At 40.9% G+C, this 20366-nt stretch overlaps 1 protein-coding gene across 1 annotated transcript in view; it reads left to right on the top strand.

Annotated features, from left to right (window-relative positions):
- fndc7rs1 (fibronectin type III domain containing 7, related sequence 1) overlaps positions 1-20366 on the top strand; it is a 157518-nt gene that overhangs the window by 58413 nt on the left and 78739 nt on the right. The window contains exons 18-25 of the mRNA XM_073062451.1: positions 5115-5375; positions 8141-8401; positions 10199-10459; positions 12889-13149; positions 13385-13645; positions 13761-14015; positions 15150-15410; positions 18368-18625. Of these exons, the coding sequence (XP_072918552.1) occupies positions 5115-5375; positions 8141-8401; positions 10199-10459; positions 12889-13149; positions 13385-13645; positions 13761-14015; positions 15150-15410; positions 18368-18625 (2079 nt within the window). The remainder of the gene's footprint in view (positions 1-5114; positions 5376-8140; positions 8402-10198; positions 10460-12888; positions 13150-13384; positions 13646-13760; positions 14016-15149; positions 15411-18367; positions 18626-20366) is intronic.

Genomic DNA, 20366 nt, shown 5'->3' with positions numbered 1-20366 from the left:
CTAAGAATTTTCTCCAGTAACTTTACCTAACACCGATATGAGGCTCATAGGTCTATAGTTTCCAGGATTATCCCTGATTCATTTCTTGAAAAATGGAACAACATTAGCTGCTCACCAGTCTTCCAGGACCTTGCTGTGGCAGGGTCTTTTTTGGGATAATCTGTAGTACTACCTCTTTGTTTACTTTAAAAAGCCCTGGCATACTAATACTTACGGCACTGATCTCCGTATCCTCCCTATCCTTCTCCTGGGTAAATACTGATGTAAAGTCTCATTAAGGACCTCACCCCCATCCTTTGCATCCAAACAAATGCTCCCTCTTTATCCCTGAGTGTTCCCACCATCTCCCTAGTTATCCTCTTGCTCCTGATGTATGTAAAGAATGCCTTCGGATTGTCTTTAATTTCACTTGCCAAGGACTTTTCATGGCCCATCCTGTCTTTCCTAATTCCCTTCTTTTGTTCTTCTTCTAACTTTTCTATAATCCTCAAGGGCTCTGTTCGAATCGAAGTTCCTAAGCTTTACATACAACTACAAAGAAGGCATGGCAGCGGGTATATTTCATTAGGAGCTTGAGGAGAATTGGTATGTCACCAAAGACACTTGCAGATTTCTGCAGATGTACCGTGGAGAGCATTCTTACTGGTTGCATCACTATCTGGTATGGAGGGACCACTGCACAGGATTGGAAAAGCTGCAGAAAGTTGTAAACTCAGTCAGCTCCGTCATGTGCACCAGCCACCCCAGCATCGAGCTGACCTTCAAAAGGCGATGCCTCAAAAAGGCGGCATCCGTCGTTAAGGGCCCCGTCACCCAGGACATGCCCTCTTCTTATTGCTACCGTCAAAGGGGAGGTACAGGAGCCTGAAGACACATACTCAACGTTTCCGGAGCAGATTCTTCCCCTCCGCCATCGGATTTCTGGATGGACAATGAACCCATGAACACCAGTTTTCCCTCTCTTTTTGCACTATTTATTTAATTTAATTTTATATATACTTGCTGTAATTTATAGCTTTATTACTATGAATTGCATTGTACTGCTGCCACAAAACAACAAATATAACAACGTATGCCAAGTGATATTATATCTGATTCTGATACATTTGCTTTTTCTTCTTGACTAAATTCATCACCTCTCTTGACATCCAAGGTTCTCTTACCTTGACATCCTTGTCCATCCCTCTGACTGGAACATACCTGTCCTGAACTCTGTGCAGTTGGTCTTTAAACACCCTCCACATGTTGGGTGGACTTACCAGAAAAAAGCTGTTCCCAATTAACCCTCCCTGGTTCCTACCTAATGCTCTCGTAATTCACACTGCTCCAGTTTAATACTCTCCCAGAAGGTCCTTACTTATCCTTATGTATAGCTACCTTAAAACTTCAGGAGATGTGGTCACTGTTCCCTAACTGTGCATCCACTGTAAGGTCGGTCAGCTGGCCAGGCTCATTACCCAACAGCAGATCCAGTACAGATCCTCCTCTTGTTGGATTATGTACATATTGATTTAAGAAACCTTCCTGAAGACACTGAACAAATTCTGCCCCATCTAAACCACTGGCACTCAGAAGGTCCTCGTTTTATATTCAGGAAGTTGAAGCTCCCCATAACAAAAACCCTATTATTTTTACATCCTTCCTTAATCTGCCTGCATATCTGTCCCTCAATGTCCTAGAGGCTATGGGAAGGGGGTGTTTGTAGTACAATCCAATCAGAGTGATTGCACCTTTCCTATTTTTGAGTTCTACATATATAGACTCAGTGGATAAGCCCACCATTATATCCCCTCTGAGTGCAACTGTAACTTTGTCCCTGATTAATAGTACAACTTCCCCCTCCCCCTTTACCACTTTCTTTCTTTTCTAAAACGTTGACACCCTGGGACATTAATCACCGATATCTGTCCTTCTCTCAACAAAGTCTCTGTAATAGCCACACAGCTTTATGTACTAATCCATGCTCTAAGTTCATCAGCTTTAGTCACAATGCTCCTAGCATTAAAATACACACACTTCAAGTGTTGCTCCTGCTCATTTTTACTGGCACTGACATCTATCTTCCTCTCCATCCCTTCACTTTCTAAGCTGGTGCTCTGGTTCCCATCCCCCTGCCAATCTGGTTTAAAGTCTCCCGACTAGCAAACTGCCCTCCCCTCCCCGGCCAGTTTAGGTGCAACCCATCCCTCTTGTACAGGTCACCCCTGCCCCAGAAGAGGCTCCAATCATTCAAGAACCTGAAACCCTGCCTCCTGCACCAGTTCCTCGGCCGCTCATTCATCTGCACCATCACAGCTGACTAGCACATGGCACTGGAGTAATCCAGATACTACCTTGGAGGGCCTGCTCTTCAGCTTCTTCCTTAACTCCCTGTGCTCTCTACACAGCACCTCCTCTCCCTTTCTACCTATGTTATGAAGTAAATAGGCACCACGAGCAAACCAATGTTCCCCCTAATTTGTAATGACCAGTGTGCACAAAAGTCTTGTGCTGTGCAATTCTTCTGCCCAGTGACAACAACATGTGTGGAATGAATAATTTATTCAATAAAAACAGTATAAATAAGCCAGTTTTAAAATCTGCAGACAAATCATCGCCAACTCCACATTATCAACGCTGTCCACATCAGAAACCAGAAAAGGAAATGTGATTGTGTACGATTGTGAAATATGCTTAACATGCCAATAAGGTAGAGGGTGACAACCTTTTGTGCACAGTTTAAATTCCTTTGTGTGCTGGTAGCAAAAGATGTGTGTGCGTGCACATGCGCACACCTTAGAGGGGTTATTGCTACTCACCTTACCTCTTTGAGAATACCCTGCAGTGGACCTAGCCCCTTGGGGACAACACATTTCTTCCTGGCATCTCTTCCTCAGCCACAGGATCTCCTGTCTGTCTCCCCAACTATCAAGTCTTCTATCGCTACAGCTCTGCCTGTTTTTACCCTTCCCTGCTGAGCCACAGAGCCACTGGCCTGTCTACTGCTGCTGTGCTCAGATAGGTCATTTCCCCCACCCCCCAGAAGTATCCAAAGGGGGATACGTAGCTGAGGAGAATGGCCGCAGGACAACTCTCCATTGACTGTTTATTCACCTTACTTCACACTACGATCACACTCCGTGAGGTTTTCAGTCTCCTGGACGGTCTTGAGTGCATCCAACTCAAGTACCAGTTCCTTGACCTTGTCAGTCAGGAAGGAGTCAATCATTTCTGTGCTGAGCTGGAATCAAAGTGCAAAAGGCCAGCAAATTTCTATTAGTAAACTGTTTGCACACAATATGTTGATAGGTTCAAAGAAGCTTTTTTTGCCAGAAATTATGGTTATTATTTACCTAGTTTGCTTTAAAATGAATTCAAATTGCCAATCTGCCCTATTTAAATTTACCTCCTATGGAATATTAATCCCGGCCCAAACTAGATTACCGGGCCTGTAACATGACACTTTTATTAACCAAGTATAAATTTCACTGGTGCTCTTGCTAATATTGGTTATAGAAACATAGAAAACCTACGACGCAATACAGGCCCTTCAGCCCACAATGCTGTGCTGAATATGTACTTACTTTAGAAATTACCTAGGGTTATCCATAGCCCTCTATTTTTCTAAGCTCCTGTACCTATCCAGGGGTCTCTTAAAAGACCCTTTCATATCTGCCTCCGTCACTGTCGCTGGCAGCCCATTCCACACACTCACCACTCTCTGCGTAAAAAAACCTATCCCTGACATTCCCTCTGTACCTACTTCCAAGCACCTTAAACCTGTGCCCTCTCGTGCTAGCCATTTCAGCCCTGGGAGAAAGCCTCTGAAAAACGTTGAAAAATTTTAAAGCATACTTTTTTAAAAATTATGATATTTTAAAGGTATTTTAAAAACTTATTTCAAAAGAATACTAAAAATAAGTGATTTAGCAGAAAAATTTGGAACAATTTGTAAAATAGAAAAAGTCTGGAGTTTCCACCCATTGAGGGTTAAGAAATAAAAGACTGAAAACGGTGGTGTTCCAGCTGCAGACTGGAAAATGTAATTCCAGCAGTGGTGATAGAGGCTCTTGTCATTTAAAATAAACCTGATTGTAAAAGCAGAATTTAAATTCTGTCATCTGAACGTTGCATGTATCTTTTAAAGTGAGTTTGTAGAATGCCGACCAATCCTTTTAGTTGATAGGATGTGGCAATCTGTGGCATGATATTGTGGATAAAGCTGAAAAAGTAACAACACACCCCTCAAAAAATAGTACACTGAAAGAAATAAAACAATTAAATTTAAAATTTTGGTGACAAAATAATTAAGGGAAACGCTGAATTGGTATGTAAACCCTGCAGAGCAGTCATCCTTGCAGTTACCAATAAAGCCACATGTTGGATTTTAGAATGCCTTCACACAAAACTAAAATGGCTCCAGCCGAAACCTCCTGAGCATTAGAGATTTGCTAACAGACACTAAAATGTAAAGAGAAGGACTTCACTTGTACATTTATTTTGGTAATGGGGTGGGCTGCACTGAGTTAAGTAGATGGACCTGTTGGTGAACTGTTTTACGATAGAGTCCCAGCAGAGAGACCTCTGCCTCACGTATGTCAGCTCTGCAGCAAATATTTGCAAGGGGTCTTTCTAAATAATCTGTGATACATTGCCAGAATGGTGTGTTTAAAAAGTGCCCAGCAATATACGAATCCTCCTTTCGGTACTTTCGCAATGAAAATGATTATGGGAAGAATATAGTTTTGGTCTAAATGGAAAATGTGTAAACATGGAATTACCTTGTTGCAACAACATTACTTGAAAAAATTCTCAGCACATTCTACAGAAGCCTCTGTAATCTATAAAAGACTGAAAGTCAAAGTATTTCTATCCAAAAATTTTCAACATCTAAAATTAATAGATTTTGCCAAAAGTTAAAAAAAGAAATCTCCAAGACCAACTAAAATAATTATATTTCTATAATAAACGCTGGGAAAAAATGAAGCCTTAATTATAACTGAGAACATAGAGATTTATGATGGGAAAATCTGAAACATGGGAGATCTAAAGTTATAATATACCATTAATGTTAATTTGAGCAATGAAATTACTTTGCCATGTAAAATATCTTTGTGCCTTTTTTTTCCATGTAGCACCATGTCTCCCCACCAACGTCATGGCAAGTATAAATTGCAAAGTTAATTCAGCCACTCTTTCCTGGAGTAAGAGTGAGGGTGCAATGTCTTACATTGCGACAGCGATAAATCAGAATGGAGAAGTTTACTGGTGTAATACATCAACTACACAGTGTGAAATTAAACAACTGCATTGTGGGCACAGCTACAATGTATCTGTGGAGGCGATGAATGGGAAATGTAACAGTGAACAAAGTGATCCTTTTGAAATCCAGTCAGGTAATAGAAATGTTTGGTTATTGTACTTTAAGATGTACACCATTTGGGCATGGATTTTCCAAAGACATTTGGAATGTAATCTGTACTTTACATAGATGGTGTTCAACGGCCCACAATTTTCAAGCAGTGATAATGTACCTGTGCTTACATTGTACCTGTCCATTAAATCTACACTTGTGTGCATCCCTCAGTGAGAATGTCCTCGATAAACACTGTACTAATTCCTGTATACATGGCCCAGCACAGTAATGAGTCAACCAGATGTAAATTCCAATATGACAGGGCCAAAGAAGACCTGCCCACAGAAATACTCAAAAAAGAAAGATTAATTTAAGCTTTATGCTCTGGACTAAATAATTGTCAGAAGTATTTATACTCAAAGTAATATTTCAGAGAAGATGGAAGTTCAAGTTTAATTATCATTCAACCTTGCATGAATACCCGTGAATGTAGCCAAATGAAACAGCATTCTTCCGGGTTCAAGGTGCAAAACACAGTGCCAACAGTCACACACAGCTCAAGACACACATAGCACATATAAGATCACAGTAAACCTGTAGTCACACACAGAAAATATATACAGTAACCCAAGTCCAAGTGACATGGTCTGTAAACTGATGGTGTATGGTGTTATTGGCAAGAACAAGTCGTTCTCGGCAGTCCGCAGACAAACATATGCTCATGCACAATCCAGCTTGTCTTTCACCGAGTGAACACTGGAGGGCAGCACTGATGGGAGGGGCCAGCCCCTAATCCAGCAGGGACATCGCGTCACACCGCCTCCAGCTTCTCCTCTCCTGGACGGCTGCAACAGGCAAGCCCGCGGCATGAGGCTGAGTCCTCGCTACAGCCGTCTGTCTCATCGATGAACAACTGAATCAGACTTGCAGTACAGGTATTTTAAGTTACCAATGTCCTACAGGGCTTTGCGATTGCAAGAAAGATGTCCATGACAATCAGTCGCTGTCAGACAGCATGCCGCCTTCATGCACTGACCCTGTTGCCTTTCTGTAGCGGGCAGCTCGTCTTCCAGCTCGCTAATGAGGTCGACCTGCAGCCCTTGAAAGTTTCAATGTTCAGCATTTTCTTGCATTCATAAAAAAGACATTTAAAAAGACAAAAACTCCTTTGGTTGCCCCCCAGAGAGGCTGCTACATCCGAGAATGCTGCCATCTTGCTGGAAGTAATCGGAGCATTGGATGGGACAAAGGGAATGTCACCGATATGGCATGACCCTGGGTTGTTGTAGGGTTAAGTTGTGGTGGCTCTTCAATCTTTCATATTAAGAAGCATACTGTAAAGAAACAATATCAATTGCAATTAAATTATGTCAGAACATTAATGTTAAAAATATGAAAGCATTGAAAAAAGATTCAAAACTTCGACCTCACAACTGATTAATTAAAAAAAGAGCTGTAAATTACTTGACGCCTTGGCAGCCTTTCCTCTTCAATGACATGAGTGAAGTCACGATGACTGCACCACAACCTAAGGTTCTTCCCAGTCCTTTGTATTTAAACCCAAGGATGAGAGTTCGAAGTGAGAGAAAAGGGGATTTTCCTCCATTCAGCCTGCTTGTTTGTTGACGAGACAGACAGCAGGGAGCCAAGAAGCCTCAGTTGTAGAGAAGACTCAGCCTCATGCCATGGGCTCGTCCAGGAGGGGAGATGCCAGAGGCGGTGTGATGCGGTGTCCATGCTGGGACCAATGTATATAGCCAAAGGAAATCTGTAAGGAGGATTAACAAGGGTGCTCCCAGGCCTAGTGGTCCTGGATTATAGGGAGAGATGGCCAAGCTCGGTGGTGATATATGGAACAAGCTGCCAGAGGCAGTGGTCGAGGCAGATAAAATTGTATCATTTAAAGGGCACTTGGATAGGTATACAGAGGGGAAGGTTTTGAGGGATATGGGCTGAATGAAGGAAGCTGAGGTCAGTTGGTTGGCATGGATTCATTCACACTGTATTGCTCTTTGACTACGATAACAAGAGTCTGCTAAGGGATATTGACTTGTTAACTGCTTAGGAAAGAAGGTGGCAGATGGTGTATATTTAGACAAATGTGAGATCATTGCAGGAAGAAGAGTAATCCAGACTTAATATCTAATAAAAGGTGAGAAACTAGTAAACAAGATCAGAAAGTAAACATGCTGTTGCAGCGAACATTTAGGAAGCGTTTAGTACATTGTCTTTGGTTGCAAGGAGATTTAAGTAGAAAGGTTATGAAGTCTGAGATCCTTCAGGGCTTTGCCAAAGATTTGTGTGCAGTTTTGGACTCTGCACCTAAAGAAGGCTATACTTACCCCGGACTGCTGCACGCAGGTTTACTGTTCTGTTTCCTGAGACGATCATCCACTGATCGAGAGTCAGAAGAATGAGTGGTGATCTCAACGAATCCTACAAAATTCTGAGCGGGCTTTACAGGGCAGATGCCAACGGGATTTTCTTCCATCTGGAGAATTAGGGAGCATGGATGTGGATGTAGGGATCTCAGGGTGAGGCCTTAGCCAGAGATAGGGTAAAATTTCTTTGTGCAGATAAGTTGTTAATTTCTGCTTCAGACTCCTCTCCCTCAGAGAGCTGTGAATACTCATTTGTTGAATGTATTCAAGGCTAATTGTGATAGCTGTTTGAACACTAGAGGGACCAGTGTTCCAATTCAGTTCAAGTTTACAAACTGTAAATTGTAACAATCATTCATTTCAGGAGTAATTATATTTCTGTAATAGAAATTGTGCAACCAATGGTTACTGTTGTATTTTTCAGCACCGTGTACACCAGAGGATGTCAAAGCCCATTTGAATTGTGGATCTGGAACGGCAGTGGTTTCATGGAGTCAGTATGGTGGAGCATTATCGTACATGGCAACTGCAGAGAGAGGCAAAGGCCACACACAGCACTGCTCCAGTACCAATGGAAACTGCAAAATATATAATTTAGAGTGTGGACAGAGATACACTATCACTGTAACCGCCCAAGGCTACTCATGTGATAGCACGCCAAGTCGCAGCATCAGATTCTATTCAGGTGGTTTTCAAAATATATATTTCACTGAATTAATGTCATACTTTGACAAGATCTGGATGGTTCATTGTTTAAATGATTGAAATTAAATTGTGTCAAAGTTGGAAGAATATCCAAATTACCAACAGAATAAATAGATTATTCTGCTAGGGAAATGTCAGTGGAATAGCGGTGATGGTCAGAGTTGGTTAGCATACATATAGTTAAAATGCTTTCTTAAAATTGAGTAAGATAGCTTTCAGAGAGAAAGTTTCAAAGTTTTCATCTTCTTGGAGAACTTTTTCACCCAGTTAATAATGGATTTAAGGGGAATCCATTAATCATTTGTTTGACATACTAGGCTTGTTCCTTGAGACTCTGAAATACATACGGTACTTCACCAGAACAATAGGCAGAGAATGCAAAGTGCAGAGTTCTTCTGTTGCTTCATCAGTTGGATTCTCCCTGTAGTTCAAGGATTAGGTCCAGGTAGATTTCACTTCCACCCTTGGCCCAATTAATTTCGGTAATCTCAAATCGACTAGCAGTTGTGGTATCTTAATTAAGCTAGGAGACCTTGGTCAGGAAGCTAAATGTCAGTTAAAGATAATTTAATTCTTCTCTACAATGATACCCACTAGTTAGCTCAATAACTTCTTCCACTGGTGTCTTGTAGCCCTAAGTAAAAAAGTAACAATAATATAATAAAAATACTCACTACTGAACTCTCCTCTCATCAATCCTTACTTGAGCAAGTATCCTTTTTCCTACACAAATACGCCAATATCCTGACATTGCTTACATAATACTATTGCAAGATTGCCAGCAGAGAATCAGAATCAGATTTATTTTCATTTTCTTATATGACTTGAAATCGGTTGTTTTGTACAATGCAAAGACGTAAAATTACTATAAATCATGAAAATGACTCAATAATGCAAATAAAAGGAACAATAAGGTATTGTTTGTGGGCCATTCAGAAATTTGATGGTGAGGGGTTGGAACAGTTCCTGAATCACTGAGGCTCGATCTTCAGGCTCCTGCACCTCCTGATTAATTCAGAGCAACTAGTTGGGCAGCTATTACAACCTTCAACTATATTGAAAGAAATTTACTTCCTAATTGTGTGAACGTACTGGTTAAGGTCAGGATCAGGGCTGTCAAATAATTTTCTTGCACTACATGAATCTCTTGTGAACACAAGCCAATTTAACAAACTATCAGAGAGTTTACAGGACCATGGAATCATGTCTGTGAGAATGCAGGTTCAAATCCCAGCGTCACTGTATGAGAATTTCAATAGCAATGTGAAGAGAGTCTGTAAAAGTAACTGTAGAGCTGCTGAGATATCCTAAACTCTCACCAGGTTCAGTAATGTCCTCTAGTGAAGGATGCCTTTGATCCTAATCTGGTTTAGTCCCTTTGTGACTCCTATCCCAGACCAATACACTTGACACTTAATTGTTCTTCAGAATAGACCACCAAAAACATCTCGGAGCATAACTATGTACAGGGAATAAATGCCAGTGATCTACACCTCCCAAATAAAGCCAAACAGTCCTTTTTTTTTAGCTTGTTATTTTAATTAATGTGAATGTTTTAGTTGATATATGTGTTAAATAGATTATGACTAAGTATAGTTTAATTTTAATTGCTTTAAATAATTTCTGTGTTTAAAAAATGTAATTAATTTCAATTACTACTCTTCAGTGAATGTAGAAGAAGCTGAAATGGATTTGACAGGCCAATCAGGGCAGATTGATTTGACAGGCCAAACAAGGCAGATCCATTTTAATTTTCATTTTCCCATCTTATTTTCAGTCCCCTGTGAGCCACAGAATGTCACAGTACAACTGGATTGTAACCTCAATACAGCTCTGGTTCTGTGGGACCACAGTAAAGGAGCACTGTGGTACACTGCCATTGCGGAAGGAGCTGATGGGAGCATCGTGTCATGTAGAACATCGGGAACATCATGTAGAACACCCCTGTTACTCTGTGGACAGTTATATTCTGTGTACGTTGTAGCATCTGACAGCACTTGCAACCATTCTTTGAGCTCAGTGGTTGACATTCAGACAGGTAACTCATTGTTTTACTGACCTGTGGCACATTGCATTCTAGAAAATCACCAAGATTTATTTATTTATATAGTACAGAAGCTATTTAACTTGGTAAGCTGAATGCTTATAGCTAATGCTATAAGCTGAATGTCATCAGTTCAATCTCTTCTGATCAAATCACTTATCACCATCCAGTAAAGTCATTCTGAAAAATGTCCATTTCCCTTTCCAGTTAACACCCCAAACAAGAAACCAAAATCATAGGTGATGAGAGGGTTGATATTCTTATAGCTACAGGCTTTGTACTCATGTCTCAATATCTAATTTCCTTTATGTGATTGATGTGTCATTTCCCTTAGGTCAGTTGATGCTATGACGTAAGCACAGAACTGAAGAGACTACATTCATTATGTGTGTGCCAACAGAACAGCACAAAATGAATCTCACAGATTTATCCTGTTTACAGTTCTGTGCCTTTCTTTGTTTTTCATTTACTAATTTTCCCATGCATGAGAGGAGATTTGATCGAGGTATAGAAAAGTATGAAGGGTACAGATAACCAGCAAGCTTTTTCCACAGAAGTTGGGTGGGGATAGAACTAGAGGTCATAGGTTAAGGGTGAAAGGTGAAATATCTAAGGGCAACTTGAGGGAGAACTTCTTCACTCAAAGGGTGGTGAGAGTGTTTGGATGAGTTACCAGTGGAAGTGGTGGATGCAGGTTTGATTGCAACACTTAAGAGAATTTTGGATGGGAGAGGTGTGAAGGACTGTGGTCCAGGCGTGGATTGATGGTACTAGACAGAATGGCAACTCGGCAGGGACTAGATTGGATGAAGGGCCTGTTTCTGTGTTGTAGTACCCTACGACTCTAAAGCAAGGGTTCCCAACCTGGGATTCATGGACCCCTCGTTAATGGAGCACAAAAAAAAAGTTGGGAATTCCTGATCTAAAGGACAACATGAGCACAGCCTAAAGCATTGATAAATATTTGCTTTGGTACTTTGATATGTAATCAGCTGTTCAATGATTTGTGTCTGATTTTAGTAAGAGTGACATGTTTTATTGATTATCCAAATGTCACCGTGTCTTTGTGTTAGCAGATTTTGAGAACCTCACTCAGATATATTACCTGTTAGCAATCATGCAGAAAGCATTCACATTGAATGATGCCAGAGTTAAATTCTTGCTCACTATGTATGTGATGTCCAGTCTAGTTGCCCTGGGCCTGCATTTACAGTATCATGTTATGACTCTCCGTGCACCTCTTTGAAGCAAGTGTATGCTTTATTTCTAGTACATTCAGTCCTTTTTTGTCTTTAATTTCTTCGGAGGATTTAACAGGGTAAAGCTGAAAGGTTATTTCCTAAGATCAGAGAGTCTGGAAATGGGACAAATCTCAAGGAATTAACACTGAGATGAGGAGAAACTTCATTTAAGAGGATCTGTACCACAGAACTGTGAATGCTCAGTCCATTGAGTGTATTCAAGACTGACTGATAGATGTTTGAATACAAAGAACATCAAGGGTTATGGGGGAGTGTGGGAATTGGGACTTGATATACAGATTTAGCCAGGAACTTTTGAATAGGTTGAATACCCTTGAGGAATCATGTGGCCTACTCTTATCTTTGATCTTTTTTTTATTATGTTCTTATGATAAATTCAAAGGCAGTTCATCCATGCATATACAATCTATTAATATCTATCCTCCATCAGGTGATCTTGTTGGGTCTTCATTTCTTCCTTAACCAGAGGTCTAATTACCGGTAATCCCTGTCCTCCACCACAATGCTTTCCTGCTTGTTTGAACAAGCTGTTGCTTTGTGTAATTACTGACATCTGTCACTTTTACTATAACAGATATTGCTATGGGAATCCATATGATGCATAGCCTTCAAGATGTTAGATCATTTTACCTCCCCTCAAGTGCCAAGTCTTTCTTCATTTGTCTGTTTTAAGTTTTGATTTTCAGAATATCTAGTATTTTGCATTCACAAATTTTCTCTATTTAAGAGCAAAGGTCTATTCATTTTTTGTTCCTGGATTGGCCACATTCAACTCATTTCTATTGGAGTAACCAATATATATATATATTCCTGAATGTTCCTTTTGAGAAACATAACCAAATATTTGGAAAAAAAATTACACTAACTACAGTCCCTTTGTATATTTAGTTAGCTTCTTCATCAAAATGTATAGATTCTTCAAGATAACATGTTAATGGTCAGTCCCAATTGGCAGTAAGTTTATCTGATTTTAAATTATTTTACTATTCATTAAAACAGTTTTTTTTCCAGTTTTTGATATTTTTCTATTTATTATAATGGCAATAATCACATTGAATTTATTTTAATCAATTTCAGATGCTACTTCTTTGCAACCAAACTTGATTTTTCAATAACATTCTGACAGTGCCTTTATCTACCCTGTTTCTCTAATAATTTCAGCTCCTTGCAGCCCCCGGAATGTAAATGCTTATTCGGACTGTGCAACACACATAACTTCGGTATGGTGGGAGGAGAGTGAGGGGGCAGTGGTCTACACTGCCATTGCGGAAGGAATGGAAGGAGACAGATACTCATGCAATACAACAGAAGCAAACTGTGAGGTCACAGGACTTTCATGTGGCCAGACGTACAGTGTAACTGTGTTAGCAATGGACGAGAATTGCACCAGTTTACCAAGCCCAGCTTTTAAAACTGAGACAGGTAAAACTATGGTCATTGTGGTTACTAAAGCCCTAAGTATGAATTAGTATTGACTGTGCATCATGAATTTTAACTTGCATTTGTTTATTGATAATTGCTAGTAAATCTGTACCATAAACTCTACTATTCAGCTGTTGATCTTAACAGGCTCTAATCAAGTTGAAACCTCTATTGCATTACTCATTTCAATTCTGTATTGTGATGTATTTTAATTTATCCTTTCTCCATTGTACAGCACCCTGTATCCCACAGAACGTGGTAGCTCACATCAACTGCGAGAACAACACTGTCTCAGTGTTCTGGGATGCCAGCAATGGCTCAGAGTCATACCATGTAACAGCACAAGGGACCAATGGCCACTGGGCCTCCTGCAATACAACAGGCACTGAATGTGAGGTCTCCGACGTGTATTGTGGACTGTATTACTATGTAACTGTACAGGCAGTCCGCATGGAGTGTAACAGCTCACAAAGCTCGGCCCTGGCGGTTAAAACAGGTAATTCTAGTCAGAACCGTATATTAAAATTCTGCAGATATTCTCTTTTACATCTTACTGTTATGTGGCTGAATATTTCTGCAACAGGTTCAGGTTATGCTTTTTCTTCTTGCAGTACCGTGTGTTCCCCAGAATGTCGACGCTTACACGCACTGTGAGGCTGGATTTCTGTCGGTCTCCTGGGAGTTCAGTGAAGGCGCATCATCATACATTGCCACTGCAGACGGAGGCGACGTGCAGCAATGCAGCGCCAACGACACGCTGTGTGACATCACTGACCTGTCCTGTGGAGAGACCTACACTGTCACAGTCCTTGCGCACGATGACACCTGTGACTCTGCTGAAAGCCCTTCCATCACAACGAGAACAGGTAACTGCAGAGTCGTCCAACTTCTGAATCACTGATTTCTCCGTCAATCACATGAACACTAATTTCTCCACTGGCCAAAGCACAGTTAGCCAGCAAAACTTACAGACAAGTGAAGTTCAAATAAGAACCCAAACAGTAGCAGCTGTAGGACATCTGACCCTCTGACGTTGCTCATCATTGATCCATTTCAATGCAATTCCTGCACTATCTTCAATTTTCTTAACATCCAGAAATCTCTCAAACATTGTTTCCACTGCTCCACTGCTCTCTTGGGGAGAAAATTCTGCATGGAGAAAGCTCTCTTTACCCAGTCCTAAACATCCTGTCATTTGTTCTGACATGGTACGATCAGATTCTAGTTTCTGTCTTTTAATAAATCTAGTAATTCTAATAAATCTAGTAAATCTTCTAATTCTAGTAAACACCTTCTCTGCATTCAGCTTAGTGAAAGTTTCAGTGTGATCTCTTTTCATCCCTTTAAACTCCTGAGAACACAGGCCAAGTCAACTCAAATCTCTCCTCATTTATCCAGCCTGCAATTGAGGAGTCAATCTATTGAAACTTCACTGTAGTCCTTCAATGACAATTGTTCTTTCTTTGGCAAAGAACAACATTTATACATGATACACTGGATGCGCTCCCACCAAAAATGGTAGTAATTAAGTAGAGGTAGTAATTACGCCCATCATCTCCCTCAGGTGCTCCTCCCCCTTCCCTTTCTTCCATGATCTTCTGTCCCCTCCTTTTAGATTCCCCTTTCTCCAGCCCTTTATCTCTCTCACTAATCAACTTCCCAGCTCTTTACTTCACCCCTCCCCCTTTCCCAGTTCCACCTATCACCTACCACCTTGTACTTCTTCCCCCACTCTCCCACCTTCTTACTCTGACTTCTCATCTTTTTACCCAGTCCTCTTGAAGGGTCTCAGCCCAAAACATTGACTGTTTACTCTTTTCCATAGATGCTGCCTGGCCTGCTGAGTTTCTCTGGCATTTTGTGTGTGTCGCTTGGATTTCCAGCATCTGCAGATTTTCTCGTGTTAGTGGTACTAATCGAATGGTAGTACTTAAATAAACAACTCATAAATTTACCAGCTGCTCAACAACTGCTCTTCATCTCTTGTTTGCCTTTTCTAGTTTCCTGCATCCCACAGAACCTGGATGTCCATCTAGACTGTGACACAAACGATGCTTCAGTATTGTGGAGCCACACTAAAGGTGCAGTCTCCTACTCGGCAACAGTGGAAGGAAGTGATGGGCACCCAGTTTCCTGTGAGACGGCCAATACCGAATGTCAGATAACCAACCTACACTGTGGGCAGGTGTATAACTTAACTGTGACAGCACTGGACGGTGTGTGTGACACCTCACAAAGCTCGCAGTTCGAATTTGAAACTGGTAGGCATCTTCTCTGGAATATGGTGATTTAAAACCTACCCCAACCTATCCACAAAGTTAATGTAATTGAAGATTTCACACTGCATGAAAATTGTAGGACTCCACTTTTTTAAGCTTAAATCCATGTAGTGCTCTTGTTAAGACATGAGCAGATAATTCGGTAATGTGTTGAAGTTTTGTGGTCTTCTCACTTCAAGACCAGCTTCCTGTTAAGATCTGTTTCCTGATTTCTAACCTCTACTGTGTTTAGCTACAGCTTTATCAGATTTCTATAGTCTGTCTGTGTGCTGATCCAAAAAGTACAGGGGGAATGTCAGGGTAAGTTTACACAAAGAGTGCTTAAAAATACTCTGGCAGGGGAGGGTATTGAGGCAGGTACATTAGGGGCATTTAAGAAACTCTTAGATAGGCACATGAATGATAGAAAAATGGAGGACTGTGTAAAAAGATAGGGTTAGACTGATCTTAAAGTAGGTTAAAGTAGATCTTAAAGTAGGTTAAGATGTCAGCATGACACTGTGCTGTTACGTTCTATGTTCCTTCACTCCCACTGGGACTGTGCCATGCATTTCCAGACACTTGATTTCATTTCCCAGTGCCTTTGCACTTTGGCCAGTGCACACCCATTTTCTGGGCTGTTCTGACAACCCTTCTGCCCTCTGAAGTCTCCAAAACCTTTCATTTTAACCATCTATTCCCTCAGGAACATGCTTTTCCACTTTCTTTTGCTCCTGTTTTGTGCCTTTTCTAAATTGTGTAACGCAATACTTGGCTGACTCACGCTAAATTTCTGCACAGGCATTGTCCCCAAATAGCGTTGTAAAGGTCAGCACTAGAATCAGCTGCTATGCAGATTAATTCTTGGTGGGTCTACAAACGCATTCCCTTTTGTATTTCAAATGAAGTATGTGTCTATAGGTGTTCAAATAGGAAGTTAAAATGTATTACCATGTTTGAAATGGAGAACTATTGCAGAGTTGATCAAACCCCTCTCCCATTGTGGTGTCGCTTGTTCAAGTTTATTCTTCCAACATACAGTACTGTGCAAAAGTCTTAGGCACATATTTATAACCAGGGTGCTTAAGGCTTTTGCACAATACTGCATTTGTCAACGTGGAGCGGAAAACAAGTTTGTAAATCTGGCGGGAGCAAAGGATGTTGGGAATGGCGAGGGTGGAGCACCGGGGGAGGGCTGAGGGACAGGTGGCAGAGAAAGAGTGCCGGGGTGGGGTGTGGTATGGGTGCAGACCAAAGACTTTTGTACAGTACTGTAAGTATATTAAAAAAAATAGCCTCAAGTGCTTCACCTGCTCTTCAGGTTGGATAGCTCAGCAAACAAAACATCAGTCTATATTCTGAATAGCTGGAATTTTCACTGCCAAATTCTTTTACACCAAGAAATTAGATCTTTTTCTCTCAACTGTGCAATGTTCTTTTTTCAATGTATACAAATCCATGCGTGCAATCCTGTTATGATGGTCCAATCATGCCACTCTGGGAATTTGAACAGGCACTTTCAGTCACAGATTGAACTTGTCATATTTGATAAATGTAATGACATCACTCTTCATGCAACACTTGATAAGAGCACGGCTGGGAAAAATTAGTGCTTGTGGTTGAAAAGCACACATGGTTTTTTTTAGCTATCTCAGCCCAACTTAGATTCAATTAGGCAAGCAAGCATGGCAATTTTATGCAGGGCTTCTTAAACTGGCAGTGGGACACAACTGTTTTAGGTACCTGGTTTCCTGAATCTACTCACTCCTTCCCACTCTACTGAATTTGCCTCCCTCCACATACTGATCTGATCTTTTGTGACCCTACCCCTAAATGACCATTAGACTTCCCAGCTCTCTCCTAGAAACATCCATCAACTTCCTCTCAACTTGTTGACCGTCCGTCCCCTTCATGATTTCACTATTGATCCACCCCGACTCAAGCAGCCAACCTCTCGGTGTGATTGGGATCTCCGATCTCGTGTTGCTTTCTCCCCACTGGGCCAAGCCTAGCCGTGAACTAGGCAATCTTTGCAATCCGTCCAAAACGTGTCAGTCTGTCCATAGAGGAATGCTGCCGACTGGCTCATTATAGGCTACGGGAATACGTGCTGAGGGATACACTGACGTTTGGTGCAGACACCACATGGGCTCAACGGGAAAGCATCCATTATCAGGTTCTTCCATTATTGGAGGTGGAGGGGCTGGGTTGGGTGAGGAAGGCCCTCAATTATTTTAGTAATGTACCACCCCAGGGGGCCACATGAGTGGAACAGTTCTATTGGTTTTATGAAATGTAATAGAAAAATACTGAAAGTATTGACTATGGATCTAGGAATGAAAAAGCATTCAAATGTTTATTCCTGTAAGTAATTTTTTAAATTATGAATAAAGTTTGGAGCTCACAAAAGAAAACCTTGCTCTCGCTCATGGATAATACAATAACACCTAATATCCTGAAGTTCAATTTTTATGTGACAAATATTCAACCAACACAGTCATTGATTGATTAATGTAACTCTATTGGTACTGTTAAAGTTTAGGACAATGAATATTCTGCAACCTTTGATTGTTCTTCTGCCATGGAGAACAGAAATTGTCCAGCAGTAACAACTATAAGAACGCCAAACAACACCCCACAGTACAACTCACAATACTGAAGGCTAACATTACATGACAAATTCCACTGTAATTTGAATTCAATGTGTTTTTGCAGAGATTTTTAATTAATCTTTAATAATACTGGGGTTAATTTTCCATGTTAGAAAGCTATTTATTTTCATTTAGAAGAGGGCCTCCTTCTTTGAAAACAGTTTAGATTTTCTTTCTTGACTGTTTGATTAGTTCCAACAGCATTTCTCAAGAGCCCCACAGTATTCACCATAACTTCTGATTGTGTGTATTTGCACTGCATCTATTCCTTCACTTATCTTAATCAGTTTGTGTTTCTGTGCTTTGCAGCCCCTTGTGTAGTCAAATACATTTCTACTAACCTGGACTGTGACACCAAGAGTACGTCAGTGACCTGGGCGAAGGCTGAGGGTGCCTTGTGGTACATTACAACAGCAGAAGGACAAGATGGACACGTTTCACTGTGTAACACAACAGAGACGAGCTGTGACTTTGTGGACCTGCACTGCAGTCAGACGTATTTCATAATTGTAACGGCAATGCATGGTTACTGTCAGAGTATAAGTACCATTGTTGAAACCAAAACAGGTGAGATTTCTGAAGATTTTTGAGAGAAAGTTTACAGTTGGAAATACCTTTCTGAGATTTAGAATAGCACTGAGGCTGGGATATCGCAGGGCTGTTCTTGCAACAAAACAAAAGCTCGGGGCAATCAATATAAACATGGAATTGCCTTAAAACTCCTCAGATCAGATATGAGTGGCAATTTATAATAGCTCCAAATTTAGTCAGAAGCTAGAGGTTAACTTTATATGTCTATGAGGTATTTGTAGAGTTTGTTACATTGCAATCTTATCCTTAAATCTTTTATCTTTAAAAATCTTCCTGAGGTTGTGACTCCAGGAACTTCCTAGAGGTCAGGCATCTCAGCCACTGGATGCCACAGAAGCAGTTCCTCAGAGCAGTGCCCTAGGCACAGCATTACCAATGCTAGATTTTCTGTTGATGCTGGAAAGCCAGAACAACACACTCAACACTCTGGCAGAACTCGGCAGGTCAAGTAGCAACTATGGAAGGGAATAAACAACTGACATCTACGAGAAAAAGTACAGTCGACGTTTCGGGCTGAGACCCTTCGGCAGGTCTGGAGAAAAAAAGCCGAGGAGTAGACTTAAAAGGTGGGGGGAGGGGAGGGAGAAACACAAGGTGATAGGTGAAACCGGGAGGAGGAGTAGTGAATAGAGAGCTGGGAAGTTGATAGGTGGCAGAGACAGAAGGCTATGGAAGACAGAAAAGGAGGGAGGAGTACCAAAGGGAGGCAATTAGGCATGAACATTGATCTCTCAAACTTACAGCAATGCCCCACAGCCCACCCCCCTTCTCATTCACCATCTCCCATCCCCTTTCCCTCTCTCACCTTAACTCCCTGTCTGCCCAGTGCCTCCCACAGTTGCTCCTTCCCCCTTTTTTTTGTGTGTTCCTTGGATTTCCAGCATCTGCAGGTTTTCCCTTGTTTGTAAACAATTGACATTTTGTGCTGAAATTCCTTTCCAAAGATGTTGTTTGACCTGCTGTGTTCCACCAACATTTTATGTGTGTTGATAGGCAAAGCATTAGAAGCTTTATCAATGACTTTATGCCATCATAATGCGGGATGTTGACTGATCGACCGCACAAAGCTCAATTGCATTTGCATCACTCACAAATGAACTGACTCACACCCACCTGCAACAATTACTAGCTAGACAAGATATAGACATTGTAAAATGTAAATATAATTTTTTCAAATTCCCATTTCATTTTGCATTCTGTTCACATTTGAAGAGTAGGGCATTGCTTGAATTCTTTTGCACAAGGTTGTTAAAGGCCAGTGAAATAGGGAGCTTTTGTAAAGCAGCTGGCTTCCATCACCTTATGAATCCTTCTGCCAGTGTGATATTATGTAAAGTTGTAAAACAGCCGGACAATCAGTTCCACAAGATGGGAATCCAAACCATCGTCTGTTGTGAGAATTGAAGGAACTGAATAACAAAAACCTTAAGTGAAATGAAAAATATGAAAAGGCTTGAGAAAGATATTAAAGTCCAATTTTCAAACAATTTGCAACTATATTGTGCCATTTCGGAATAAACCAACACATTCTCATGGAGTGCAATGTGGGAATCTTGACTGTCAATGTGTACACAGTAAGATGCCACAGCAGTAGTGTGGCAATAATCAGCTTATCTGCTTTAACATTGAGAGGAATAAATTAAATAATTACAAAATGAACACCAAATTTCTTTCATTCATATTAGTTGGAAGAACATGAAAGACAACTTCCTGTCCA

The sequence above is a fragment of the Hemitrygon akajei genome, chromosome 12 (assembly GCF_048418815.1).
Source record: "Hemitrygon akajei chromosome 12, sHemAka1.3, whole genome shotgun sequence".
Classification (NCBI taxonomy): Eukaryota; Metazoa; Chordata; class Chondrichthyes; order Myliobatiformes; family Dasyatidae; genus Hemitrygon; species Hemitrygon akajei.
Note: the sequence above shows the minus strand (reverse complement) of the source record. Positions and strands in the feature narration are given on the sequence as shown.